Source organism: Pipra filicauda, unplaced genomic scaffold, assembly GCF_003945595.2.
Source record: "Pipra filicauda isolate LSUMZ 115617 unplaced genomic scaffold, ASM394559v2 scaffold5_size6683894_pilon, whole genome shotgun sequence".
Classification (NCBI taxonomy): domain Eukaryota; kingdom Metazoa; phylum Chordata; class Aves; order Passeriformes; family Pipridae; genus Pipra; species Pipra filicauda.
Genome location: NW_024104754.1, coordinates 3,140,714 through 3,162,196, shown reverse-complemented (window position 1 = coordinate 3,162,196; position 21,483 = coordinate 3,140,714). Strand labels below are relative to the sequence as shown.

At 39.5% G+C, this 21,483-nt stretch overlaps 2 protein-coding genes and 1 long non-coding RNA gene across 5 annotated transcripts in view; 2 read left to right on the top strand and 1 right to left on the bottom strand.

Annotated features, from left to right (window-relative positions):
* ATF2 (activating transcription factor 2) overlaps positions 1-4,539 on the top strand; it is a 47,675-nt gene extending 43,136 nt beyond the window's left edge. For all 3 annotated transcript variants that reach the window (XM_027733521.2, XM_039388022.1, XM_027733522.2), the window contains one exon: positions 1,879-4,539. In XM_027733521.2, the coding sequence (XP_027589322.1) occupies positions 1,879-2,105 (227 nt within the window). In that variant the 3' untranslated portion in view covers positions 2,106-4,539. The remainder of the gene's footprint in view (positions 1-1,878) is intronic.
* Positions 4,540-7,670: 3,131 nt separating this feature from the next.
* The window catches only part of CHN1 (chimerin 1), a 111,646-nt gene continuing 97,833 nt past the window's right edge, over positions 7,671-21,483 (top strand). Inside the window, exons 1-3 of the mRNA XM_027733536.2 lie at positions 7,671-7,733; positions 9,980-10,116; positions 19,862-19,986. Coding sequence (XP_027589337.2) covers positions 10,073-10,116; positions 19,862-19,986 — 169 coding nt within the window. The 5' untranslated portion in view covers positions 7,671-7,733; positions 9,980-10,072. The remainder of the gene's footprint in view (positions 7,734-9,979; positions 10,117-19,861; positions 19,987-21,483) is intronic.
* Positions 18,347-19,624, bottom strand: LOC120324602. The gene is made up of 2 exons (XR_005566041.1): positions 19,311-19,624; positions 18,347-19,190 (listed from the first exon to the last, which is right to left on the bottom strand). It is a non-coding gene; the product is annotated as an uncharacterized LOC120324602 (long non-coding RNA).

Sequence of the window (21,483 nt, the reverse complement as noted above, 5' to 3'; positions counted from 1 at the left end):
TCATGTTCTTTCTGTTCTTGAACGGGCAAACTCTGCTAAGGATCACAAATGTCTTTCTGAAATGTCCTAATTTTCTTCCTCTTGCTGTATACAGTTATTATGAAACCTTTGGATATGTGGTAATTGTCAGCAGATCTAGCTCAGTGTCATGTGTCCCTCTCTCCTTTAATGCTTGAAAGATCTGTTTTTGAAAAAGTGTGGTATCTGTAAAATAGTTGGCCTTGTGGGTAAGAACATTATAACTTCCGAACAATTATGTCCATGCTCTTGTAGTAGAGTTGTAAGAGAAATTGCCACTTTGATTGTGTAGGCAGTATTTGTTAGAAAGAAATATAGCAGTTTTCTTGCTTACCCATCTTTTTTGACCTTACTGTTATTTTCTAGAAGCGGTCAGTAATAGAATTGATTTTAAGCTTTGAAGAGAAGTGTGTTAATAGTATGCATGGGGCTGCTAAAAGATCATTATATTGGGGTCTTGACTTGCTAATGTAGCAAATTTTCTTACCCATAGCTGATATGTTATATAAACCTAAGTCCAACATGAACTTCATTTCACTATTGTTTTTTGATGCTTAGTGTTCTGTTGCTGCTGTTAGCCTGACTTTCTGTGGAAACAAGGGTATGACAGCATTGCTCGTCTTCTTGTGTCATCCTTTCCCAACCTTTCTCTTCCCCTGGGACACTTCTAAATTCATAGGCCAATCTCAAGCAAATTTGAAAGGGATTGACAAGACTAGAGAAAGTCAAGCTTTGTTACATTGTTTAGTCAAAAGCAATGGTTCATGCCTGCCTCTGGCTCTGTGTATATCACCATAGTCAGTAGTGGTTTAAAAGGCACTTGCAGTATTCCATCTGGGTACTGCTTTTAGCTGGCATGTAAAACCGTTTTTAAAAATATTTGAAAACATTAGGTAACACAAAGTGGTACAAAAAAGTTACAGTGAAATTCAGCATTCGTATTTCTAATTTTGAGTAAAAAACAGTAGGCTTATTTTCTTTTTTTGGTTTTTTTTTAGTCTTCAGCTCAGCTTTTTGCTTGACAGTGTTTGCATAATGCCTTGGCAAGCATTTGCAACTCTGGAAAAAAGAATGATTTTAGAATGACTAGGAGGTCTGTGCAAGAAGGACATTTAAAATTATGTTCATTTTGGAAATTCTGATTTTGCACAGTGAAAATTATTTTTTAACCTGCTTAACCTCTGTCATGGGAAAAAATGGTGTAACTCTCTGGCTAATTCACTTCAGTTTTGTGGAGAACACCTGAAATATTTGGAAGATATTTTTAAAACCGTTTTTAACAATTTTAAACCCTATTGAGAGGCATTTGTATACTAAAGAAGATACGGAACTTCATTCCTTAGAAGAATGTGGGTTGAAAACTTGTTGAAGTATTGTCCAATTAATATAGTGCTATAAATAGTATTTTTTCAGATGTCTTATTCATGATCATGAGTACTCATTACTGAATACTGAAAGGAGATGCAGTAAATAGCATATATTAAAAATCTAAAGCAAATTCATATAGAAAGAAGAGGTCTGGTAGCATTTTTAGTCTGTGAATATTGCTTATTGATGTGAACATGCATCATTAGAATTAGGCATGGTACCCACCAGCTGATTAACTAGGAAGAAATCAGACAATTTTAATCATGGCTTTGAAGATGTGAAAATCAGTTCTGGTTTCCTGAATAGTCCATACTGCAGTCTGTTTTTTTGCTTACAAAGTAGTATTTCTTTTTTAAAAAACGAAAATAAGATTGTTTTGCCATTTGTGCTGCGTTACACCATGAATTTTAATCATTTAGGGACTGATTGCTGTTACTGGGATGGGGTGGTGTGCATTCCAGGAGACAAAATCAATTCGTTTTTCTTCTTCAGCTGCAGAGAAAGATGACAGCTCGGAAGACATATCAGTGCCAAGCAGTCCACACACAGAAGCTATTCAGCACAGTTCTGTCAGCACTTCCAACGGCGTGAGCTCCACTTCCAAGGCCGAAGCGGTGGCCACCTCCGTTCTCACCCAGATGGCGGACCAGAGCACGGAGCCCGCGCTTTCCCAGATCGTCATGGCGCCTCCCTCCCAGTCGCAGCCTTCAGGAAGTTGATTAAAAACTTGCGTTGCATCAGTTTCTTAGATACACACCTGTGACTTTAAAGGGAAACCAACAAAAGACCAGTCTCCATCTAGGAGAAATTGTAGCTTAAAATTACTCATTTTTAAAAATCCAACTTAAATTAGGCTTTAATGATTGGCAGGTGGAGATGAGACAGAACAGCAGTTCTAGTCTCTTGGCAAAAGACTTTTTTTTTTTTAAGTATTAGTTTTACTAGTTATTTTTTGTGCTTAATGTGTAAAGTGTGTGTACAGTACAATGTGGTTTATTTCATTTTTAATTTGGTATTATTTCAACATTGGGGTGAATTACTGAAGGTCATCCCCAAGACTGTGATAGTAATATTATGTGACATTTTTATACCAAAGTTCTGCATAGTCCCTATTGACTTTGTAACGTTAGCAAGGTCATAAAGCACTAGGCAAGAGAAAGACAGTTACAGTAAATTTGCTTTTAGTCTTTTTGCCTTTTTGTTGTTTTGCACATTATGAGAGGAAGAACATTGGGAGAAAAACATTTGGGTTTTTTTATGTATAGCATTTTGGTTGGCTTTTAACTGTTGGGGTTCTTAATTTTAATAGGGCCAGTACAGTACATGAGATACAGTACTCTTATGCACATACCAATCCTAGATGAGGATCATTACTAAATAGATTTGATTTTTTTTTTTTTAAGTTTAAATTGATGTCAGGTGTTTTTTTTCCACTCCAGCACTTCCATTCTGGTGGGAGAAGAGCTTTATTTCTCTAGTCAGAATAGATATCTATAACCACCCCTTGATGCTGGGCTGAAATCAGTAAGCATATTGTAAAATACAGGGTTATCAGATATGGAATACATAGTATTCCAAAGTAGGTTGATATTTTGTGGATTTTTGAGTCGCAGACTAAGGAGTTTACTCAAGGTTTTGGATGCCAGAAAAGCCTAAAATCCTTCTTCAGACAACTCGACTTTTTTTTGTCATTGTCTTGTATTTGCAAGCTAACTTGTACTTAATTCTTGTGTAAGCACTGTCATCTTTTAGTAGCAAAAATTTTGATACCTTTCTTGTGGAAAAAAAAAATCAGTATCTACCGTATCTTGGAAACAATGTAATTATAATGTGGTGTGTGTGGTGTGTGCGTGAGAATGGTTCAGTAGTTAACGCCAGCAGTCTTTTGCTTGAATGTTTAAAGATGCCTTCAATGTGATGCTGGCTGATAGGTGATTGCAGTTTTAAAATGTTATTTACTGTGCGAACTTGGATAACTAACATTCCATGATGTAGTTTGTTTCTGATGAGATGATTGTAGGTACACTTTTTCTCATTATCCAATCATCTGCAGGATACTGAGTTTTTTAAATGTGCCATTATCTATTTTGATTCTGTACTCATGTCAAAATACAGTTTAATATTTTACAATAGATTAAGTTGTTTTAAAAAAAGTAGATGTGTGCTTTCAGGTCGGAAAACTTTGTATAATAGCAAAAACAGATGCATAGTAGCAACTGGCAGTAAAGCAGGATTCCATTATGTATATAACAAAGATTTAATGCATTTATAATGGGTTGTGTAGTTCATTTGCTCTTCCTTCTCCACACTATACCATGTGTTTTTAAGTGTCAGTGCCATCAAGTTTCTGTTCGGTTCAGTTTTAAGTCTAAAAATGTAATTGATCCACAGGAAAATCATAATTTCTGCAATATATATACAACCATACTATAATGAAAGCTGGACAAAGAAGTATCTAAGTCGTATATGTATCATTGCAGGGCTTTAAGCATGAAAATAATAGGGGTTCTAAATATTTTGTATTTTAAATCTAAGAAAGTTGTGTTGAAAACCTCATGTGTTTAAAAGTCTTACTTTCCCAATTTCAACATAAAAAGCTGTAACAGTTATTGAATGTTTCCAGGATGGGGAAATACAATGGAACTCTTGTGAGAACGAAATTAATTGCATAGGCACAAAATGTGAATTCTGCAAGAAAGCTCTACAGTCACTTTTCATTGTAATTTTGGTGGACTAGATAAGGCCTCGTTGATTATACTATAATTTGCTCTCCTAAACACAAAGGCTTTTAAATCATATAAGTGGAGTTTTTTTATAACAAAACTGTTGCGCTTGTAAAATAAGTCTACATAAGTGTATAGGAGATATGTAAACAGTTAATGGATTTAACAGTGGGGCTGGAAAAAGAACCATTAAAATCTGTGTTCAGCAAATAGAGAAAAGGTATTTAGCCGTACTACCATGGATTCCGTTTTGAGACGTATGTCACACTACTTCTGTACTTAGCATTTTGGGTCTTTACATTTGACATGTTTCACAAACTGTACTGTTTTCTTTTATGTGCAGTTTGCATGAGTAAATCATCAAAGAGAATAAAATCTATCTTTAAGTTATGTTCCTATTTTAATGAAATTATAATTGTTCTAAAAGGCAGCACTGTCTTCAGACTTATTTCTTCACCCTTGCAATAATCAGCGTTTTTCTGGAAGTCATTACTATAATGTCAGAGTAATGTTATGTAAACAAGAACATGTACATTTCTATAGAAAATAAGGCAAATTCCACTGCTCTGTAGTTGAGCTCCAGCAGCTTCTGAGGAATAAACCTTGTATCATTAGTTCCAGGAGCCCAGGGTAATCCACAGACAAATGAGTTCATAAACATAGCTTGGTGATCCCAGATGTTGCTCAGCCATTTCCGGTTGCCCCGAGTTCCACAGCAAAAGCACCGTATGTAATCAGAATTTCCAGCTAAGTTCCATCTATTTTAATCTTATTTCAATATACATGAAGCCAGAAATAACAGCTGTAGTCAGATGAATGGCTGACAACAGTTGTGTTGTCAAAGGTTCATAAAAAATCATGCCCTCACCTGATTTTTAGAACAGTAAAAATGGTTTGGGCTTATTTATGGGTGTTGGAAACATACATGGAGAGGCATGTTTTGTTATCATTTGAAAAGCTCTTGACAGAACCCCACTATGGAGGCTTTGGAGGAAACAAAAGGGCAAAGCTGTTGTGTGTTTCCAGTTGTTGCCTTTACTGCCTTTGTATGGACCAAAGGAAATGAAGTTAAGCTGCTCACAACTTTGAGCCCAATATGAGAATAATGCCCGAGGCCTCTATTGCTCCAGTATGTTCTTTTTCTGACTATACGAGTTATACTTGTCACTCCAAGGGGAAAAAAAAAGAAGGCAGTATAACAGGGATACTCAGGGCAGGGGGTGGAGGGGTGGGGTGGAGAATCAACCCGCTGTTTAATTTCTGTCCTGCAAAAAGACTCAGGTTTATACCTTAACTACTCAATCCAAGTAAGCTTTTTCTCTTTAAAATGCTAATAGAGGCTGGGCAAAGAAAGATATTACACTGAGGGAGGGAGATGACAGAAGTGTGGGATGAGTGGTGATTTCAGCTACCTGAATTACAGAAGTAATTTGCTTAAAGACAGACACAAACATTTTAATTGGTCATCATAAATGATAATGAGGAGAAAACATAGTGAAATTGAGTGCATCCTAATAAAGTAAGGTATGTTAAATTGCGCTGAAGGAAACTTCAGCAATGCTTCTTGACATGATTAATATACTCATGGCAATGTGTCTAATGAAGGCTGTTTGCATTTATATGCTGCCTGTTGCTCCCCTCAGTAGAGACATAATTGGAACTGTGCTCATTTACATTGCAGAACAGTGAGTGTAAGATTGGCTTGTGGTTGTCTTTACATGTATTTTTAACCATCGGATTGATGGTATGATTATTTTATTTTTATGATTATTTTAACCTGTGTCTTGTATAAACACTGTGTAGGGCTGGTTCGGACAACAGTATCATGAAATTTTCAAAGTTTTGTATTCTTTAACGGTAAGTCTCCTGTCCTTTTAATTTTAGGTTTTAACATATTTTTTTTTCTTTTTTTTTTCCTTCACTTTCTTCAAAATATTTTTCCTTGTGTGATGAGCCCCAGAAAGTGCTTATATATTTAGTGTGGAATGCCTTCTTTTTTCATATTGCTTCCTCCCTGCTTAACTCTCTATAGCAAACTTCTGTTTTGAGAATTTAATAGTCAGAAAAGGAATTTCTGCACACTGTATATCTTGTTTTCTTCAACTAAAATAGATATGAGAAGCTTATGATATCTTGACATTTACATCTTCCTAAACCAAGTTATATTATAATACATATGTTTAGGTATGGAGGGACTTTTAACTGTTGCAAAAGATTTCATTACAGATGCTCTGCACAACTAATGAGTGTTGGTTGTAAGCTGATATCTTCATAATTCTGCAAAGTGCAACCTTCTTCAAAAAGAGTTTTAACTTCCTAGGTATGGGGTTAGTTATCATCTACTCATGTGGCTATAATATAATATTGACACATAAACTTGATCCAATTTATGTAATGATTTTATTTTAAGCCTTGCTCAAATCTTTATCCCTCCTCTATTACCAGTTTTATAATGATGTATATTGTTCCAAGCACTTAATGCTATTCCTTTTTGGGGAAGAAGAAGAGAGAGAAGATAAGGTTCTTAAGTTTCTAAATAAACTACCTGTAACAATTTAATCTGGGAATGAATAGCTAATCAGAAAAGTGTTGTAAAATCATTATGCAAGGATATTTATTATTTGTAGTCAGTATAGAGAAACAGTATCTTAAGCTGCCTAGACAAACTAGATGTGGTAACAAACATAAAAGTTACAAAACAGCTTGAAGCAAAGAAAAGGAGTCATGGTTCTAGGAACTTTTATATGGTTTTAATACCAATAGCAGAATGAAAGTAGGGTAGGGAGTGGGCAGTATTTGTAACCACCATAGGCAGCAGAGCCTGGTCATACTCCAGTTTACAATTAATGAGCTTAGAGAGGTCTGTCGGTGCTAGCCTGTGATGAGCTTCAGGAATGAAGTGCTGGCACATAGATTCCTTGCAGGTAACCAGATTTTCCTTGCTTCACTCTTGCCTGTGGCTATCTCAGTACATCAAAGTACAAACATGAGTTATTACACCTCCATTTAACACCATCCTGTGCACGTGGATGGAATGCACTGAATGTCTGTCTGACAGCTGCGTTCAGCTACCTGAAAGATAAAAGTCTGTGGTTTTTTTACTGCCTAAAACATTCCTGCTCTTGTTTTGCTGCAAGCTACTATTGCCATGGTACATAAATAGTACTTCCCTCCCTATAGCTGAATCACTTGTTCTAGGCCATTACAGGAGGCAAAAACACTGCCTTTGAGAAATTACTGGGCTGATGTATTTTATTAACTGGATGATTTCAAAAAGCCTACTAATTTGCTTATGTTTAAAAATAAAATCAGAAATCATATCCAGGTCCTACGTCTGGGATTCTGATCAGGAGAAAAGGGAGATGAGCAAGGAGAGAGTGAGCCCTCTGCCTTAGCAGCAAACAAAATAAATTGACTTTCTGAATAAAATGAAAGAATGAAACTCGGGGGGGGGGGGGGGGAAATGTCTGAACTATTGCCTACTATTCCCTCTGAGCAAAAAGGTGCTATCTTTCACTGCTGAACTATAGCAGCCCTTTCCTCTGACACAAGGATGCATTCTGTGAAGATATATTCCTTCCAAATGTTTACAGTGATGTTAGGAGTGTTTGGATCTCACTTGAGGTAAGTAGTATAACTTACTATTCATAGTATAACCTATTATTCATAAGGGTGTGTTGAGAAAAATTCTGTTAAAAGTGATATACAGTCATTCTGGTTGCCTCTAAAATGCCAACAGACTTTATAGTCAGCCTGGCTGTGATTTGAAAACAAGCAAAAGGGTTTCTTGCTTTCTGTCCTCTCTTTCAGCAGAATTGACATAAAGGACTAATGATTTTTGTCAAAAAAGTAGATAATCCATGTAAATGTTGAGCAGATGCTGTATATTTCACTGGTTGATAAGAACATTTTGAACACTTGCTCATTTTGTTGACTATTTAATGACTCTTAAGTTATTAAGATTACAATTTATGACTTGCACATATGTGTAAAATATTTCTTCATTCTGTATCTAGCTGTTTACCCAAAATTTTTAGAGCTCTGATTCTAATAGCGCTTTACTCTTTTTTCTTCTATAAATTATGCAGCACTCTCTTGAATGCTGTGTAGGGAGGTTGCTGGCCATAGAACTTTGAGCTCTGTGCCCAGTCACCATACAACTGCAATGCTATTTCTGAGTTGACAGTTGTATTTGTCACATATGGCACAGCATTGGCTTCTTGGGATAGAAACACTTTATACTATCTTGGATTTATACTTAAATTGTAAGTACCAGTTTGTTATATAAATTTTGTACTTTTACTTTTTACAAAGGTCTGGCAAGGTCATTTTGTTTCAAGAAAGAAACGTATGATCTTTACCTGCTCTTGTAAGTTCACATCTAGTTTAGGTTTTGTTGTTGTTTTCACATACTGGATAAAGTCACACCCCCCACCTTCACGGAACTGCCCTTTGCAATATGCCAGGCACCCAGGCATGTTCCTGAGGGTGCATAAAATGTCACCAGTTTGGCAGAATTAGATTGTTACAAACACAGACTTTTACAGATTGTAAACTTTTGGTTTGACATGTCTGTTGATTTATTCTAGTCCAGTTTATGTTGCTGGAGAATAGTATTAAGCTAAATTTAAACTAAAAAAAGTGCGGATATATACTTACTAAAACAATATAAAGCCATTTTAAAAAGCCAATTAATTTTGCAGTACACTATCTCTTAAAATACTTGACTTAAAGCAAAGCAGTTTTCCTACATTGAGAACTTCAGAGAAACTTGTGCCTGCTTTATGAAGAGGTGAGGATTATTTTCATGAATATTCTGATTGCTGAATTTTGCTGTGATGAACTGTTAGGCTGCTATATGCTCAGAGCAGCGGTGCTTATGATAAGCTAATGAAAAAACATCCTCATAGTATTTGCATGCATGCAAAATTAAGGACATTTATTGAAGGTGTTTTGACTTTCTATAAGTAAGAGTTAACTGTACTCTAGTCTCTTTTAAGGAAAAAGTTAATAGTTCACTTCTCAGTCTCCTATTTTGATGCAGAGTAAGGGAAATACCCTTGCTTAGTTTAATCTGACATGGAGAGGCTTACAGATTTCAAACAATGTCGTATTAAACAATGCCACCTATATATCACCCCAGGTTGTGCCCAGTAGAGCTTCATTGCACCTCTGAGTATGATACATTGTACCCTGCAAAGATTAAGAATGTAAATGTCACCTTGTACATCACAGCTTGTACAAGCTGACATTAAAATGAACCAGTGAAAAATATAATATTAATAAGTGAATATTATTAAATTATTACTTCATAATAAGCAAACTGTAACAGCTCTATTCCTGAATGGTTATTATTTTTTGTACTGCAGTCTGTATTAAGGGTTTATCCAAAAATAACACAGGAAATACTGTGTATAGTTACTGGAGCAAGGCATTTCTGGCAGATTTCCATGGCATGCTCAAAGTCTGTGAATTGGCCTACATTTGTCTTTCATTTAAAAGTGTGGAAGAGATTTTTGGTAAGTGCTGACTACAGCTCAAACCTCTGCCTACTGAGCGGAGGGTTGAAGAGTCACTTGAAGAGCTATAGTTAAATAAAAGCAATTTATAAACTTGAAAATAAAATGTCTTCTGTTAATGATGTCTTGCTTATACAAGACAATGGATAATAAATTATTAACCGAATGAGATAAGTAATTCCATTTCCTACTGTTTCCTGCTGCCTGTAACATCTAATTTGAACTCTGGGAGTTTCTAATTTCTCAGGACCCAAATGCCATCTAGTGGTAACTGCTGAATATTTTCAGAAAATATTTTATTTACGTTGACATCGTTTTCATACTTTTTTCCTAATATTCTACATTTTACAGTGCATTAAGCTCTTGAGAGAAGAAGATAAAGAGGGAGAGGGAAGGTACAGTCCCCCTGGCCTGGGCCAGTCTTGGCAGGGATGCCACACTGCCATGCTACCTGGGAGCTCCTTGCCTGCCTCTGCAGCTGGGCCCAGGTAGGTCATGGAGTTTTCCCCTGCTAAGGGTTGAATAAAATTTCATACCTAGTTGGTAGGCTGCACCTTACTGTTACTTGATAATAAAATATAATTTGGCCAGCACTGTATGAAAGGAGCTGAAATCCACCTCTGCTTCACTGATTCTGTACCTCTCCTGGTAGGAAGCTTTGCCCTCTGGTTCATCATTCTCCAAGGAGTTAAGGGGAAGCCATCCCTTTTGCTCTTCTAATGAACCACCAGGGAATGGTATAAGTTTCTTCATGGCACAGTTTGCCTACTTGACTCCTTAGAGTAGAATATAAACTCTAAAAAAATTAACAAAACAAATTTGGCTTCTAGAATAGACTCCTGAAAAAGTAACTGCCATAAACTGGCTTGTAGAGTTGAATAAAAGACTTTACTTGTACAGCAAGAATAAATAATAAAAATAATTTTAAAAATTATTCTATGTAAATATATTCATCAATGTAAAGTGAGCATAGGAGCGTGCATGTGATATGAGCCCACTGATGGAGATAGTCCGACTTTATACATGGAGCTGACTGAAGAGAGCTCTGCAGTGTTTCACCTTTCTATGAGTTTGCACTTCATTGTGATAGGGGGTTTGTTGTTGTTGTTGTTTATGGGTCTGCTTTTTCCATGCACTATCTGAATTCCTTCATCTACTGGTCCGTGTTGCCCTGTTCCATTGCAAGATGTTTGCAGCAGCAGCAGCAGTCGCCAGGGCTGTGCTCAGACCGAGGGTCTCTGGGGTGTGTTCTGCAGGTCGGTGCAGAAATCTAATCTGTCCCACTGATGTCATTGTAAAGTCTATGAAGGTGGCATGAGATCAGTTTGATGGTCTGTGAAAGAGTTTGTGGATGGATAAAGAAATCCTTCATTTTGATTCTTGTTTTGTATGGTATTTGAAGTAAACTGCAGCCTACTAAAGAGTCTGATTAACAAGGGCACTCACAGCACAGCTTATCAAGAGGGTCTTCGGAGAGTTTGGGCTGCTCTGGAGTCCCTGCCCTTGCTGTGATGGCAGCACTGGCACTCGTGCACTCATCTGTCCCTCTAGGATGCTGCTGGTTATTTTCCTAGGCCCTAGTGTTGGCCAACAGCCAGTGCAGCTGCAGAGAAATAGGAGGGAACAGAAACAAGACTAGAGCAGCGCTGGTTTTGGTGAGAGTAAATTGTCATGGAAGCACATTTAGGTAGGTGGAACAGGAAGGGTTTGGGAAGCAGTGGCAAATGCAGTCTGAAAAGCACCAAGAAATCTGTCTTGTTTGTCCTTGCCAAAAATACACAATGAAATCCCTAGATCTGGGACAATTTCTTAAAGCTAGAATAGTGGCTTTCTCTGAGTAACAACTGCAGTCTTGCAGCTGTTATCACTACATCTGCCCTTCACTCTCAAGTTTTCAGAGCAGCAGGATGCTTTAAAGAGGATTCTTAGGATTCTCCACAGTCAGAAGGAAGGTGTTTTGCTGTGCACACAGGAAAGAAATCTGAAGAGCAAGTGGCCATACAATCAAATTAAATCTTGAAATAAAGGAGAAAGAATAGGGAAAACAACTGATTGGTAATGATCCACCTGAACTTAGCATCTATGTTTTTGAAGCTATCTAGCTAAATACAAAGGCAGATGAAACTGTTTATAGTGCCTACACAATATTTTTCCTTCCTTCAAAGAACTGGACAGAATACAGACTGTTACTTTCAGTGGTTTGCGGGGGGGGGGGTAATTGTCTTTATGTAGCTAATGATTATATGCTATAAAGAGGAAATTATTTTAATGCTGTATAACATAATAATCTGGATTATTGCTTTTGATTTGAACACTCTGAAGATTAATTAGATTTCTTTAGCCATTGTTCCCATAAAATAGTTTAAGACACATGCTTCATGAAAATGCATCTATCTGGGAGCACAAAGGAGAGCAGCTTTCCCTTGGTGGACCAAAGAAACTGTTTTCTGACAACAAGCAGCAAACTGGCAGTTGAAATGTTGCTGTAACCCACACCAAAATGGTGAGGGCCTGGATCCCCCTGCTCCTGCAGCGTTGTACAGAGTTTCCCAAAGAGCTTTGCTTGGTTGTGTATGTTCAAAACATACCTTCTTGACTTATTGGGGTTTAAGAAAAAAACCCAAACAGTCCTCTTTGGAAACTGCTTCCCTTATTAGTGACTTGTGCAGATTAACTCTGAATTCTGAAGTCATTGTGTTTGCATAGGCTGAAAGCACTGGGATCGTATCTGTGTAGAAAACTGCTAGGAACTGGATGTTGGAAGGACTAAACCAGGAATTAGTTTCCTATATATCTGTTTGATTGAGGATTGCATGAGTTTACAATTGAATACATGAGGTTGAATTCCAGACCTGAGGTTGGTGTGGTGATGGGCAAGTCAGATTGCAAGATCAGTTACCTGATCTCTGATTTTTTTTAAATAAAACTGCTGCATGCACAGCTGAAAAGTTGCCAAGTCTTAGTAATAGTCTCTGGCATCCAATTTAGGACCTGGATATCTGCTAATTTAGTTTTGCTTTGTTGAGGTGTGTCTTGGTTAACAATAAGGAAAACGTGTACAACAATGGGATGCAATTATTTTATTATTAAAGAAATGGGAAGTAACGATTTTTTCTCCCTTCCTTCTCTCCTCCTCCCCCAGAAAAAAACAGTGACATCAGGTACAGAAAAGAGAAATTTCTCTCTATGTGGGCTACATAGTAAATAATTGAGGCACAGTTAAAAGGGCTCAGAAAGAATCAGATAATTTTTTCCTTTCATAAGGAATCCTACTGTTGTAAACTTACAGTTCACTAAAACTATTGTGATACTGGCAGATAAATTAACGAATACTGAACAATTTCAGATTCTAATTAAATCTCACTATTACTTCCAGGACTGGTTTATCTCCTCTCCAGCAATACTTGATTTGAACAACTTGTTTAACAGAAGAGCTATTGATCCCTTCAGTAACACTTTGGAATCATTAAGAGGAAAACTTTAATCTCTTTCAGCTCTTTGAAGTTGCTTTGGTAAATGTCGTCTCTCTGCGATCCTGAAGAACTAATGCTGGTCTTGAAAGATATTTCCCACATTATTCTCTGCTGCCTTTTGCACCCTGCTGCCGTTACCTGCCTGCTCACACTTAGCTGTACATTAAAGCAGAGAGATATCACTAGTGCATGTGCTTGCCCACTTGGTTTGGAAGATTTTATATTCTTCAAAAGTCTTCCTGGTGGAAGTAAACACATCTCTCAGAGACTTGTTGAACTGCAAATTAGTTATCCAGTGCTTCTGCTATCTCAGCACTCTGAGGCTTGGACTTAGAGGCATCTTCAAGTCATTAAAGTTCATTTTACAAAGGCACCTGATAAGTAGATTGCATATGTCTATACAGCAGGAAATTATCAGAACTTTTCCAAACTTCATTTCTTATTCATATAGTCCATTTTCTAAACTATCACATAGAATTCAACTTCAAATCTGATGCAGTTTGCCTTATCAGGGCTCATACACCTTTGTTCAAGTAAACTGCATTACTGAGCCTTAAAATACCCTTAAACATTTCATGTGCTCTAAAACATGAACATTATCTCAAAGAACCCTAAGTAGTCTAGAAGATGCAACTCTTTCTGAGAAGCAAGTTGCATGGGATAACTAATATCCTCATTAAAAACATTACTGTCTACTAGCTTCAGTAACACATACATAGGTTCTCTAAGAATATAAAATTACTTTGAAGGACTGGTATTAGAAAATAGAGTAATTGTGTGTCAGTTCTATATAGCACCTCAGAATTGCTGGTTTGGGTTGCTTATGAGAACGTTCAATTTCTTTAACAATCCTTCAAATTCCATCCAGTGGATCTACAAGTGGATCTAGTGGTTCTAGAAGTCTGAAGTGATTGCAGAACCACAGCCAGCTCTGTGGCATAGCTTATGGCTTCAAGTAGAAGATCATCACTCAGCGTTAAATACATTTTGAAAGACAAGACTAGAGGTATCTTGGAGACTTATATTTTTCAATGGCTAGCTTGTTCTTAGTTTTTAGTGTTTATGGATGAAATTATAGTCATAACAGTTTATTCCCAAGACTGTTTTGCCAATGGCTTGCCTTCTGGTTTTTAACTTGGAATTACCAGGGATTTTTTTCAAATATATACAAGCACTATTTCAACTAATGCCTTAATATGAATTTCTAAGCATGGTATAAAAAGGAAATATTATGAAAGTTAAATAGAAGCTATAAGTTGCATTTTACAGCCAGTATAAACACACTTAGGTGTTTTATAGCCATCAGTATTATCTCCTTTGACACTTGAGGCATGTCCCTAGGAGACAGAAAGCAGAAACTTCCTGGAATTTCTTTAATTAGCCTGTTCATTTCACTTAATAAAACAAGCAATCAAAAACATATTGTGTTTCTTGCACAGGACTCTTAAAAATGTAACTTAGAGTATGTGGCTCTTACATCTAAGCAAAAGTGCAAGCAATTTTGAAATTTCCTAATATTTTAATAATTTTATTACTAGCTGATCTCACACTAGAAGTCTCTGCTGATGGGATATGCTAGTAAGTGTGCACATGAGCAGTAAGAAAGCTCATAAAAAGTCTGGTGTTAAAGTACCTTCAGGCCAGCTGCAAATAATAAAAAAAAAGCCCTTTTGCAGTTATAAATAGTTTAGTCACTTGCCTATTTTGATATTGCTGCCTCTAAATATCATCGGGAACCTGCTGTGAGAGAAATGCCCCACGTGTCAGCATCAAAGTTTAAGATCATATGATTTTGCCAAGATACATAGGTAGCATCACCTATATCCTATCCATAGTACCTGTTCATGATGTAATTCTCACCACATTTATGCACATCTTGGAAATCCAATTAAGTGGGAGTCATGATGTAAAATTCATTAAAAACTCTTTTAGAAAGGACTTTGTTCAGGAAACATAGGCAAGGGGGAGCTTTTTTTACTTTAATGCAGTTCCATTCAAAAATGGCATAATATCTCTTAACATCAGTCTAAACAAAGCACATTCTCTAGGCTTCAAAGAAAACAGCTTTAGTTTTAAAACTATGACTGTGCTCATGTGCTGGTTCCCCTTAGATCTTGTGGCATTCACTTTGACTGTAACCAGGAAAAAATCCAACTCTAAAGGTTGTCATTGCCAGCTATTTCTGTCAAACATTTTTTCATGACACAGAGAGCCAGAAGCAGGTGTGTTAAGCCCATTTTTCATTTCATTGGTGTACACCACCTACTGTGTACTAAACTGCTGTAAGTTGTTATGGGACATAGTGCCAGTCCTATGGATTTGGGTAGGATGCCAAATGTGAGTTCCTAATTTGGTAGTTGTGATTTAAAACAGGAGCCATGGTGGATATGTTACACTTATGTCACTTTCTTTGGCAATGATCATAAAATTCAACATGCAAGTTCCCCCTAGTAACTGTTATTTTGCTAGTCTGTACCCTGTAGATAAAAGAAAAAAAAGTTACCACCAAAATCTACAGACTAGCATAGATCCCAGTAAAACACTGATTATGTCTGGTTTGCAAAGGTTGCTCATAGCGGCTGTACTTGATGCAGGAATTCTCTCTTCTTCTATGCCTGTAACAGTGTTAGGTAATATTGTGTTTAAATAACTTTGCTATTAATAATAAACAATAGCAGCATCCAAAAAATAAGCTCAAATACCAGTTCTCTCATTAAAGGGAGAAAGATTATCCAAAATGCTGGTAATGTGCAATGACAATTCTGAGATTGGTGATAAGGCTTGATGTTACATTTAAATAGTTGTCATCTACATAAACATTAATTAAAACTAGCAAGCTTGGTAGTCAGTCTTCAAACTTTTAATTGATGACTTTTAAATTAGCTAAAATAATTGAATTTATCTTACTGAATAAGTGGTAGAAATCTGCCTTGCTGTTTTCCAAGGAGTAAATGTTCCATTGCAAATACTGTGAACTCCGAATCTGCTCGGTAAGGCAGCCCTTGGCCACCTCCCTGCCTGCCTCACAAACTCCCAGCAATTACACATTAGAAGTTAAATTAAATTCTGCACGTGACAAGGCTTTTACCAGTGCTGTTTTCCTGCTGTCAAGGTGGTCTGTAGCACAAAGACACTAACTGTGATAAGATGCTACCGCTATTCATCAGGTAACATCTCCCCATGTCTTCAGTTTTACTGCTTCCCTTTAATACAGGACAGCTTTAATTTATAGTGGGGTTTTTTTTTTCCTTCACACAACATTGTATTTACTAGCTGGGAACCTTTTTTTCCAGTTGTGTATAAATCTTTAAAAATGTCAGTGATTAATTTTAAAAATCTAATTTATCACTATATGATTAGTGAATTAGTTAAGGTTTGAAGAATAAATGTCAGGTAATTAGAAGCAGTTTTGTACAAGACTCTCAGACAAAGTGATGGATCAAAGAAAGGCCACTAGAAAATGGGATACTGGTCCCATAGTGCTCAGCACCCAGAGCAAGGCAGCAAAAGGAGAGGGGCCAAAATAAAAAAAACCTAAACACTAGAAACCAATCGCAAATCCCAGTGATGAACTTTTACCTCAATAATGAAGCAGTACTAACTGACTGCAGTTTTTAAAGAGCCTTGAGGTTTGGGAGACAAGGCAAGAAACCTACTGAAGGACAGTGAGCAGGCAAGAAAATAGCATTTTATGCATGTATTTCTCTTTGGAGACTTTATCCTTGAGGTACACTTTGTAAATACACCCCTAAATACTCCTGGGAGGTGGCAAGTATAATAGTGCTTTTTCTACACTAAGTGATGCTAACAAGCCAATTTTGCAAAGGAGGGCTTTTCAAGGGCTAAAGATCCAGGGAAACAAGACACTAAGGTCATACTTGCTGCCATTTACATCAAGGTCATGCACAACAGGGTTCTCTTTTGTGCTCTCCCCTGCAAAAGATCAAACCCATGCTCTGGGGTCTCTGCGAAGGAACAGCCCCTCTGGCCAAACAGGCCCAGGTGGGAGCTGTGGTTCAGCTGCTCCTGAGTATCTGCATTTCCTCCCTTCGCCCCTGTGCAAGGCGACACGGGTCAGTGCTCAGTCAGCTCCAGCTCTCTTCTAACGAAATTCCCACAGTAGCAGTTAAATCACTGTTATTGCTGGTGCACTAATATGTGCTGGCTCGATAAGGCGTTATGTAATTTTAAGATAATGTTGTTGTTAAACAGAAATCTCCATGAGGATTTCAGGTCCATTCAAAAGTAGGGTGTGGTAGAAGGGATCTTTGCCTGGTGAACTTCAGGCTAATTTTTTTTTCTGCTTTGCATCTTTGATTTCTTCCTGCCATGTTAAGGCTGTCAGCCCTTGTAAAAGCCAGAGCTGCCATCGGGTAAGAGGGCTGTGTACAGACACGCTCCTTGCTGCCCTCGTCACCTTTTTTGTGTTAACACCTGTGAGGGCTGGTTGAGAGCTCTGGGTATGAGCTTGATGGTGAAGTCCTTCCAAAATCTGCTGCTGTTCTCTGCAGGGTGCTGAAGCCTGGGTCAAAACATCCTCCTAAACCGAGAAAAGCATCTAATCAGAGATGATGATTGAGCTCAATTTGTTTTGAAAGTTCAGATCAGCTGCAGAACTGTTCCAGGCACAGTAAAATACAGCTCCAGTAACTAACTGTGAAATGACCAACACACTTTCCTAGGTTTTAGCCATAACTGCACTAATAGCAAAGGCATTATTAGACAATTGAAATGACTAATCAAATCACTCAGACTGATCTTAACAACTCTAGTATTGATAATACCTAAAACTGTGTTACACTCTCTGTACAGGAAAGCATTTTTCAAGTAAACACGCAGTTCAGTAGTTAGCAATAAAGATTTGGGAGTAGTGGAATAGTAAAAACTGGCTGTTTAATTGAAGGAAGTTGGAGTGAAAGCTTAGGATTTAATTCCAGGAAATGTAAGAGGGAAAAAATCTGCAGGAAGGTCTAACTTATTTCCAAAAAGCCAAGCAAAACACTCCGTGCACACAAAGGTCAAATCATGTAGGCAGGATGGCAAAGATTTATTGTGTTGCTTTTCTCCAAACCAGTTTTCATCTATTTTTAACCTTTTAGCTCTGTAATTAAAATATTATTTCTCAGTAGTCCAGCTGCTCAATAAACTTTTGCACTTTATACATGCAAAATGAAAATGTTTTGTGAAATCAGGTCCATCATGCTAGAATTCCTTTGGCAAGGAATAAAATGAAGGAAATTATCACTCTGGGATAAAGTGTTTATTTTTATTTTAACTTTGCATGCTAAGCAAAGTATGTCAACATAAAAACCTATATTTTGAAATATTTGACAGACAAAAAACCTGCATGTTTTTCTTGTCTTAAACCAGATTTAAAGATACTGAAAACTCCCACACTATCTTGTCCTTTTGTTGTCTACAAAAAAGATTAGGTAGAACACTGAGCATGAAAACAGCTAGCTGCATAAACCACATGTTTTTCAGACAGATCTTTGTTTTAGTTGTCTTGTTGAAAGAAAATGTATTTTATGTACTTGCTGACCCTGAGCTGCATTCACAGAACTGGAACCATTAATTGCAGCAACTGTGGATGCAGCCTGTGTACACACTCTTCTTCCTTCAGGCTGTCCTCTGCCAAAAATCTTGTCTTGAAGGCAGGCTTCTCACTGCGCACCCGCTGCAGAAGCCACCACGGTGCCCCAAGCGAAGGTGGGACAGGCTCTGTGATGTTCATAAAAACACCTGCAAAGCCTGCTTGCCCTGGCTGAGGTCTCCGAAGCCTTCAGCTGAAGGTTGTGAATTTCTACAGCTGTAGTAGATTAAACTTGTGTGGATTGTGCTCAGGCTGGATTTGAATTCTCAGCACGCAGTTTGCATCTGAGAGAAGTACCTGTGAGTGAGGAACTTCTGTACAGCCAAGAGAGGTGGGTCTGGTTATCCTGCGTGTGCTGGGAGGGTCTGCCGAGTACTCGCTACCCTCTGTTGTGAGTATCTGTTTTCAGGTTGAAAATGCAAACTGTACAAGTGAGTTACACCAGGCGCGATGCTGTCTTCTCAATTAAATGCTTTTAGCTCTGAAGTTTACAGTCCTGGACAGCGAAAAATGACGGTAGCTGGGCTGGCTGAAATTTCTCAAATCAAAGATTTGGAGGGGAAATATATGGGTTTGCTCTCTTCGTGCTTGCTGGCATTTAAGAGGCAATTCTCACCTCGCTTTCAAAAGTCATGTGTTTCACAGGACCGTTGGCTCTCCTGCCGGATCAGGCAGGCAAAGCCCCGCCAAGGCGGAGGAAGCACCGGCCGTGGGGTAGCGGTGCTTTCCACGGGGAATCTTCTCAGAGGAGCAAAGGCGTGCGGGACGGCTCGGCGGTGCCCGAGGGACGAGCCCGTGCCCCGTCGGTGTGCGGGGATGGGAGCCGAGAGCCCCGCGGGAGGGGACGCGCTTCCCTTTGTGCCCCGGCGGCGGCGGCCGCGTTGCCATGGGAACCGTCCCGGCGGCCGCGGCGGGCGGGGCCGGGCCGTGCGGCTCAAGATGGCTCCCCGAGGCGGCGGGACGCAGCGTGAGCAGCGGGCGGGGGGCGGGCGCGGGCGCGGGCTGCCCCCGGTGCCGCGCGGTCCCCGGCCGCCCCCCCCCGACACCCCCCGGCCCTGCCCTCCCCTCTCCTGCGGGCTGCGCCCGCCCCGCCCCGCGGCACCGGCGGCCACCGCCACTTGCTGCCGCGGGGCGTCCTGACAGCCCCGCGCTCAACTTGTGTTGCAGGCGCGCCCCGCCGCTGATGCGAGAGCTGCCGCCGCGCCAATGCCAGCGCCGCGCCGCCCGGCCAGCCCTCGCCGCCCCCCGGGCCCGCCCCGCCGCCGCCGCCGCGATGGCTCTGACCTTGTTCGGTGAGTGAAGCGCCGCCGCCGCCGCGGCCCGGCGGGCGCGGGGCTGCCGCCCCCATTGTCTGCGGCGCGGCAGCGCCTGGGCGTGGGCGCCGCCCCGCAGGGCCGGGCCCGGGGGCTGCGGGGAATCGCACCCCGGCGGGGCAACCCCGGGGCCGGCCCGGCGGGGGTCGGCTGGGGCAGGAGGGTAGAAGTTACGGTGCCTCGGGAAGCCCGCGGCCGCCGAGGGGCTGCGCGGCGGAGTTGCGGACTGGCTCGGGAGGGACCCCCGGGGCGCTCGGGGCGCCCCTGCCCGCGGGGACCTGGTGTCCCTGCCGAGGTGTTCAGCGGCACAGTCCGGGAAAGGATGTTTCGGGAGGCTGCGAGTGCAGCCCGGTGTGGCTGTGTTTCACAGCGTGGTGGGAGCCGGCGTGGGAGAACTGTAGTTTAAACTGTTGAACATGCGGGTGCTGTTAAGTAAGGTTATTAAATTAAGCTTGTTTATGCTTAACATGCTTAATTTTACGGGGGGGAGGGGGGAACTGCGTCTAGCAACGTTAGGTAAATGCAGCAATGCGAAGGAAAGGAGAAATTAACATGATTAACGTCAGTACAGAGTGAGCAGGATAATCGGGATACTCTCTCCTAGGAGGCTCCTGCACCAGAAGTGATTTCTAGTGAACAGGTTTAAGTGAGGATATGAAGTCTATTCGTAGTGTTTAGACTGTGGATTTTAGTTCATGTGTAAACAAATTACTTGCTTTTATTCATCTACTGATTCTTGGGCTGATACGATTTCTTAAAAGAATAAAAACAGTTTCATGGGTTTTTCTAAAATTTAACACCTGTTATATTATTGTGGCATATCAAGCCCCATCTAAAAACAAGTTTAGCTCGTGTTGCAAGATAGCTCTCTGTAGATAAAATCTGTGCAGTGTTGGATTTAGTTACTGTGCTGTCTCTTATATTTATATTTCCTGCTTGAGTTTTTCAGGATGCAAAAGGTCATAGATCATAGGTCACAGTAGAGTAAACTGTGTCTATCATTATAGGCCTGATGTTGTCACTTGAGTTCATGTGAGTCCCCAAATTTCAGGAGGTGCAGGTACGGGGCCCTGCACATTGTCAGGTACAGGGTGAGCATCGAGCTCTTTAATTTAGAAGCAAAAGTGAACATAGAGATCAAATGGCAGATTGGCTGTTGCAAAACAACTACTGCACATGTTTCACTGTATCATTGTAAATAGATTGTTAAGAAAATACGTAGTTTGTTACACAGGCACTGGAGGTAAATACTGTAGTCTCTAACAGGAAAAGAATTTTTAGGCTATTGAAAATACGTTTTCCCTGCTGAGTGTCATTACAGTCTTTGTCTGCAAAAATTAAGAATATTTTAATTTTAGCTTTTATAGAACATGGCATTCCTACATCAAGTACCTTTTTTTTTTAAACTCCTATGATTCAGTTCTAATTCGCATGTGTTTGGTCTACTGAATGACATTTTCTATTAATACAAATTTG